The sequence below is a fragment of the Gorilla gorilla genome, chromosome 3, assembly GCF_029281585.2.
Source record: "Gorilla gorilla gorilla isolate KB3781 chromosome 3, NHGRI_mGorGor1-v2.1_pri, whole genome shotgun sequence".
NCBI lineage: Eukaryota > Metazoa > Chordata > Mammalia > Primates > Hominidae > Gorilla > Gorilla gorilla.
This window is the reverse complement of record NC_073227.2, coordinates 30,786,965-30,794,166: the sequence shown is the minus strand read 5'-3', so window position 1 is coordinate 30,794,166 and position 7,202 is coordinate 30,786,965. Positions and strand designations below refer to the sequence as shown.

Below are 7,202 nucleotides of genomic sequence, written 5' to 3'. Positions count from 1 at the left end.
GGGGAGCGTCCCAACTCCCATCTCCAGGGATGACACATGTCTCTGGCCCCCTGGTGCACCCAAGCCAATCCCCTATTCCAGTGTCATCTTATGGACTCATCCCCCTTGCCTGTGTGTGGGGAAAAGAAAAAGAGATCAGACTGTTACTGCGTCTATGTAGAAAGAAGTAGACACAAGAGACTCCATTTTGTTCTATACTAAGAAAAATTCTTCTGCCTTGAGATGCTGTTAATCTGTAACCCTACCCCCAACCATGTGCTCGCAGAAACATGTGCTGTGTGGACTCAAGGTTTAATGGATTTAGGGCTATGCAGGATGTGCTTTGCTTGTTTGTTAAAAGTCATCACCACTCCCTCATCTCAAGTACCCAGGGACACAAAACACTGAGGAAGGCCTCAGGGAACTCTGCCTAGGAAAGCCAGGTATTGTCCAAGGTTTCCCCCCATGTGATAGTCTGAAATATGGCCTCGTGGGAAGGGAAAGACCTGACCTTCTGTTAGCCCGACACCCATAAAAGGTCTGTGCTGAGGAGGATTAGTAAAAGAGGAAGGCCTCTTTACAGTTGAGATAAGAGGAAGGCATCTGTCTCCTGCTCGTCCCTGGGCAATGGAATATCTGGGTGTAAAACTCAATTGTATATTCCGTCTACTGAGATAGGAGAAAACCATCTTAGGGCTGGAGGTGAGATATGCTGGCGGCAATACTGCTCTTGTATACAATGAGATGTTTATGTATGTGCACATCAAAGCACAGCACCTTTTTCTTTAACTTGTTTATGATACAGAGACATTTGTTCACATGTTTTCCTGCTGACCCTCTCCCCACTATTACCCTATTGTCCTGCCACATCCCCCTCTCTGAGATGGTAGAGATAATGATCCAAAAATACTGAGGGAACTCAGAGACCGGTGCCGGATCGGGTCCTCCATATGCTGAGTGGGGTGGGTTCTCCATATGCTGAGCGCTGGTCCCCTGGGCCCACTTTTCTTTCTCTATACTTTGTCTCTGTGTCTTTCTTTTCTCAGTCTCTTGTCCCACTCGATGAGAAACGCCCACAGGTGTGGAGGGGCAGGCCATGCCTTCACCTGTGAAAATCTTTTTCTTGCCAATCCCTGGCCATAACACACACACACACACGCACATACACATACACACACACATACACATACACACACACATGCACACACACACACATACACATAAAAAGAAAACTTGACATTTTTAAATTGCAACCCAAGACAGCTGGTTTCCTTCCTCTTCACCACATTCCAGAGAACAAGAGGAAGAACTCTGTCTAGCAACTGTATACTTCAGAACAAGGTGTCAGAGTCAGGGTGCACCCCTCCATTGCTCCCCTATAACCCTCTTGGACACACACATTATTGTTGGCATTAACCTGAAATGCAAGGGGAGTGGAGGCTGGCTGACCAATACTAATTTCAGACAACTAAATACACAGAAATATTAAACAGCCATATCCCAAATCTAGTAGATATCTGAAATCCAGTGAAATGTATAAATACTAATAGTGAAAACACCAACTTATTCTACTTCTTTCCTGCCAAATGTAATTGATTGGTTTTTGCTATTGCCATCCCCATTTAATATGTACAGACACAAACCTAAGAAATAAAATAGTGAGGGGCAGACATTTTGAATGTGTTTCATTTATCAAGTTGCAGCTCCTCCTTAAGGTTTTGAGTTTCTTTAAAAAACAAGATACCCTGCTAACTAATGTTTACCGGGTTAGAATTAGAGAACTGGACTACATTCCTGACTTCTCCATTCATTTTACAGAGTCACCTCAGGCAAGTTATTACACAAGTCTATCTCGATTTATTTATCTGTAAATTTGCAAACAAAAGAATCATCTCATTTTTCCTGCAAAACTTGGAAGGAAGATAGAATGATAAATCTATAAAAGCATATTGAACCCCTTGGGGAACAGCCTTATCTACTTGTGTACATTAAGGTTATGTCAGTTTTCAGCTTCTGATGGTCTTGTCAAACCAGAGCACTATTTCCAATAGAAACTTCTCCTTGACATTCACATTGTGTTACGTCTTTAGTCCTCATATTTTAAGCTTGTTTGGCTCAAGCAGAAAAAAAATAGGAATTAAATCCAAAAATTGAAAGAACTGGCAAATAAAATCACAGTTTCAATCCTTGCATCCAAGAGGACCATAGAAATTAGCTTGTTGGATCAACTTGAATAGCCTCACAACAGAAACAGCTGTTTTGTGTCGAAGCAGTTGAAATATTGGAAAGCTCATAGCTTGGAGAGACTGTAATTCAGTAGTTTCTCTCTTTACCCACTCTCCTCAAGTGTTCACTGTTCCTTCCTGTTACCCATAATTGTGATTTCTTTTCTTCTGTTTTCTTTCTTTGCCTTTGCCTCCACTTAAGTTTCTCTTTTCTCTTTCCCATTTCTATCTCTCAATTGTCTTATCCTTCTCTTTTTTCTCACTCGTTTTTATTGCCATTGAACATTTAACTTTGCTACATGTTGTGAGAGAGAAGGAAGAGGAGAAAGAGATGAAAAAAGCAGAATAAAAAACAAATACTTACCTAAAAACTGCTTATCATATAGAAATTGCTCAAAAATATTCAGCGGCTAAATCAATAAAAATATCTCATATTTATGGAGAACATATTTACATTAAGGAATCTCTACAGGCATTTCCTATCATCCAACAAGGTAGATGCTGTTACTATCTTCATTTTCCAGATAAGGAAACTGAAGCTCAGAAAAACAAAATCAGATAACCAAGGTCACCCAGAGAGAAAACGACAGAAGAGGACACATAACCAGTTCTGTCTGACTCAAAAATCCATGTTCTTAACCACCATACTCTCTTGTAACAGGCACATGCCTGGTGCTTTCCTGACATCAGTTCATTTAACGGACATTAAACAAGAAATAGATTGCTTGATATATGATGCAGCTGAAAAAAGCCAGACATGACTAAGACAGAGATTTGAGACACCAGCTCCAGCAATAGCTGTGTTAACTTGGCGCATTATTTAAATTCTCTGAGCTCAGGTTCTTAATCTGTAAAATGAGCTTATCTGTATCTACTCTTCTGTTTGATGCAGTGATTAAACCAGCTTGCTCCATGCCCTGGTCTATTAACTAGGCAAACAAAATGGAGAAGAATATTCAAGAGAGAGGAAATAAGTCACGGAGACAGGAAACAGAAATGATTCTGCCTGGCTCAGTTTCTCCCAGATACCCTCCCTCACCTGCGAGCCAGGATTCCTCTTTCATGCTTTCCTGCACCAAATTTTTTCTTGCACTTTCATGCACCAAGTTTTTTCTCCATCTGATTACCTCCCATAAGTATAATTATAATTCTTGGTTTTCTTATTTGTATCTCCCTACCCCACCCTGACCCCAAGGATGCCCTATAAGATCAGGGACCAAATCTGTCTTGCTAGCTATACCACCAACACACAGCCCAGTGCCTGGAGCACAGTTCGTGCTCAGAAAACATATGTTGAATGAATAACTGAAGGTGGAAGGGCAAAGGGTAAGGATGGAGAGTGAGATGGGGCAGATGGCACTGGATATTAGGACTCCGTACTCACATTCTTCCCAATTGTCCTCAGGGTCTGTTGGAAATGCAGTCACAGTCTTCACCCCTCTTATAACTATGCCATCAGCTTCTGAAGCCCTTGAATCAAGATTTAAGAGGAGTAGCTGTGGCACAGAGGGACCCGGGAGAGACACACTGACCTGTGTCCCCAGAAAAGACTGACTTTTGAGCACCCTACCCTCTCCCATCATTTATCTTGTCAGTGACTGGAGACAATTAGGTCTCCTTGATGGTGTGAAGAAATATAACTGCACTTCTATCTAGATTCAAGGTAAATCATAAAAGATACATTATGAAGAGTAATATTATGAATTACTCTCTGGGCAGTGCCATCAAGGCCCATGAATCCAGCTGCACCTCCACCAGCCAACAACTCCTGAATCTATACCCAGCTTTTCAGTCCTGCTATCTACCTCCAGCTCTCAAAGGCACCTTAAACTCAACAGCTCTGAAATTGAAGATAGTGAATGCCCACACCCACCCCAGGGCCCCCATAAAAACTGCTACTTCTATTTCTTCTCTCAGAGAGGAAGTACTTTTATTTTCTATTTGCCATTATGACTTGGACCACTTTGTCTTGGCTCTGTGGCAAAGGATTGGACAATTCATATTTTCCAGAGGTCTCTTTTCTTAACTCTTAACAAAGCTGTAGCAAGTGCTTCTGTGTCTTATTTATAGCCATGCTTTTTGCCTTTCAATGAGAAAGTAAAACTGAGAATAGTTTCCAGAGCTTTCAGAACTTTTTTTTTTAATCCAAAATGTGTTTATTGAGATGGTTTCCCACTCATCTTGATTCCGAGTGCTTTTAGCGCTGCTTCCTCGTGAAGGAACAACCTTCTGTAAGCCTTGCTTTTCCTCCTGTAGGCTGGCAGAGGACAGTGGAGCAGCCAACACACAAAACTACCGTTTGTGCGTGGCTAAAGACCGTGGTGATTTTATAGCATCCTGGGCATTTCACATCCATGAAGTAGGAATTGGGGCTCTGCACCAGGCATTTCTTCTTGTGTTTCCTCTTCTCCTGTTCTGGAGAGGGATGAAGGAGATCCTTTGCGAGAGGCATGTTCTCGTGTGGATTATGTAGTCACAGCCCGAAAGGCGCTTTCAGAACTTTTTCCATTGAAATGCAAATACCCTCCTGGCGCCTCTGAACATTCTGAGAAATTGTTGGGTTTTGGTGATGTTTCCAGAAAACCTGGCTTTCTTCTCCTGTTCATGGCTGGTTTAAGTTCTTCCCTTTCCAAGCACATTCGAGTGAAGTCAGTGGTTGACTGTCTCTTGCAGGGCAAACTCCCAACTTGAACGCTAAACAAAGAGTAACTTTTTCATTCCAAATTTGGAATTGTTACCAGTAAACCTCTGAACCCTACCTTTGTTACATCTCCTCTCCAAATGTGATTTAGTTTCTGGACATGTACCCTTCTCCTTAATCCTGTCCATGACTTACCACAGCCCTGTAGGCAGCTTACATAATGACAAGGTACACAAAATACCAGTGTGTGTTGTAAAGATAATGGCAGACATTGCCTTGGATTCTCTAATGTAGCCATCCTAACTGGTCTAAAAATTATCCATCCACATTTTAAAATATTTTATACAACCCATGCTCTCTAACCCAAAGCATCAGTGTAACATATAATAAAGCCACCAATCTTTTCTATCTTCATTTCCTCAATAGCATAAGTAATCTGAATGGGTAAACTAAGAAAGCAATTGCCAAGTGTTCAATTAACACATCACCAGATTCTGATCTTAGAATCAGCTCAGATATGTCTTCCTTACTTATTGTCTATAATACATAACCTCGATCCTGTAGTGCCACCATACACTGGCAACCTGAAAGATGATGTATTCTCCACTGTTTCACATGTGCTCATCTTTTGGGGAGGAATCATGTTTGGTTTTACTTTCGTTGTTCATAAATTAAACTCAGTGAATATTTATTTAATAACTGTGTGACCTAAGAAAAAAAACTTATCTCATGGCTCCTAGCAAATTCATGCTCAGACAGAGAAGAAGCTCTATCTCATCTGGAGTGGAGCTAACAGTGGCTAACGCATGTGGAAGAAGAGCAAGTGAAAACTAAGAAGGAATGAACTGTCCTCTATTACTTGCTCTGCAAATCTGGTAAATCATCTGCAATCTCCATACCCACAAAATATCAGATATTCAAATATCATAACACACCCCAAATAAAAATTCTTATCAGAAATTAGAGAATAAAATTCAAGTTAAAAACACAGCTGTCGGCTGGACACAATGGCTCATGCCTGTAATCCCAGCACTTTGGGAGGACAAGGCGGGCAGAGCACCTGAGGTCAGGAGTTCGAGAGCAGCCTGACCAACATGGCAAAATCCCCATCTCTACTAAAAATACGAAAAGTAGCCGGGGGGGTGGGGGTGGTACATACCCGTAATCCCAACTACTTGGGAGGCTGAGGCAGGAGACTTGCTTGAACCCAGGAGATGGAGATTGCAGTGAGTGAAGATCATGCCATTGTATTCCAGCCTGGGCAACAGGGTGAGACACCATCTCAAAAAAAAAAAAAAGAGAGAGAAAAAGTGTTTAATTTAATAATAAACTTCTTTAAGACTCTCTTTCATCTTCTGAGAAGTAGAGTCTTACTATTATTTCAGTGATTCTACAAATCAGTCATGGGCCTTTACTTACTGAAGTCTTAAGTAAAGCATTGCAAGCCTATGACCCAAAATCAAGTCCAAAGATCAGTACTCATCTTTAGCAATAAAATTTACATATACAGGTAATTGTGATTGTCTCAAAAAGGAAAACATTTGAAAAACCAGGTGGCAGAAGAGACTGAAATACAAAACAACTTTTAACCATGAGACTCTAACTACAGTTCACATCTAGACACTAAGAGGGCTCAGGCACAGTACTGGCCATACAGTATATGCTGAAGATATTTTCCTCAAGTTATGTAAATATATTCTAGAGCACTCCCTGAGAAGCAAAGTAGCAGTTCTGCAAAACTGCTGATCAGCCAGCACATCTTCTGGATGTTATGAGAACAAGAAGAAAATGGCATCACCCATGTGAGCCATATTGACCTTGACCTTGTGATCAGGAAAGGCACTGTCTTGGACCTCTCCTCTCAGCCATACATCCCACCAGCTCTCCATTCCACTCCATGGCTGGCCAAGATGTATTTTTCTGAACATATTTATACACTTTAGCAGGCTCCAGGAGATGAGATTTTTTGGGAGGGGCTCAAACTTGAGGCCGTAACTAAAGTTCTAGTATGAATAGCAAGATTCCAAAAGATGGATTTTAAATAGCAATAAATTTAGTAATTGAAAGTACTTTAAAACTGTAATTCACAAGGCAAAACTTGTTGATTGGAAACTCTCATTAGCACAATAGATTTCTCTTTTATTATGGACACATACACACACACACATACACACACACACAGTCTTACCATATGAAGCTAATAATACAGACATGAGGACTGGGGAGATGTATGGAGGTTATCAATTATCAATGTTTCTATTCTAAGAAATGCAATGAACTTACTATTTATCACTAGAAGAAAAAAATGCATTTTTCTTACAGTTGAGGGATTGCCGAGGGAAGTATAACATATTTGT

At 40.9% G+C, this 7,202-nt stretch overlaps 1 protein-coding gene across 1 annotated transcript; it reads right to left on the bottom strand.

Moving 5' to 3' along the window:
• Positions 1-4,396: 4,396 nt before the first annotated feature.
• LOC115930093 (small ribosomal subunit protein eS27-like) lies at positions 4,397-4,661 on the bottom strand. Its single transcript, XM_031010342.3, has one exon. The coding sequence runs from the start codon at positions 4,654-4,656 to the stop codon at positions 4,402-4,404; it is 255 nt and encodes an 84-aa protein (XP_030866202.3). The 5' UTR covers positions 4,657-4,661; the 3' UTR covers positions 4,397-4,401.
• Between the last annotated feature and the right edge of the window lie 2,541 nt (positions 4,662-7,202).

Excerpts from the sequence above, each read along its gene's own strand:
- LOC115930093 (XM_031010342.3), bottom strand. The coding sequence starts at position 4,656 with ATGCCTCTCGCAAAGGATCTCCTTCATCCCTCTCCAGAACAGGAGAAG.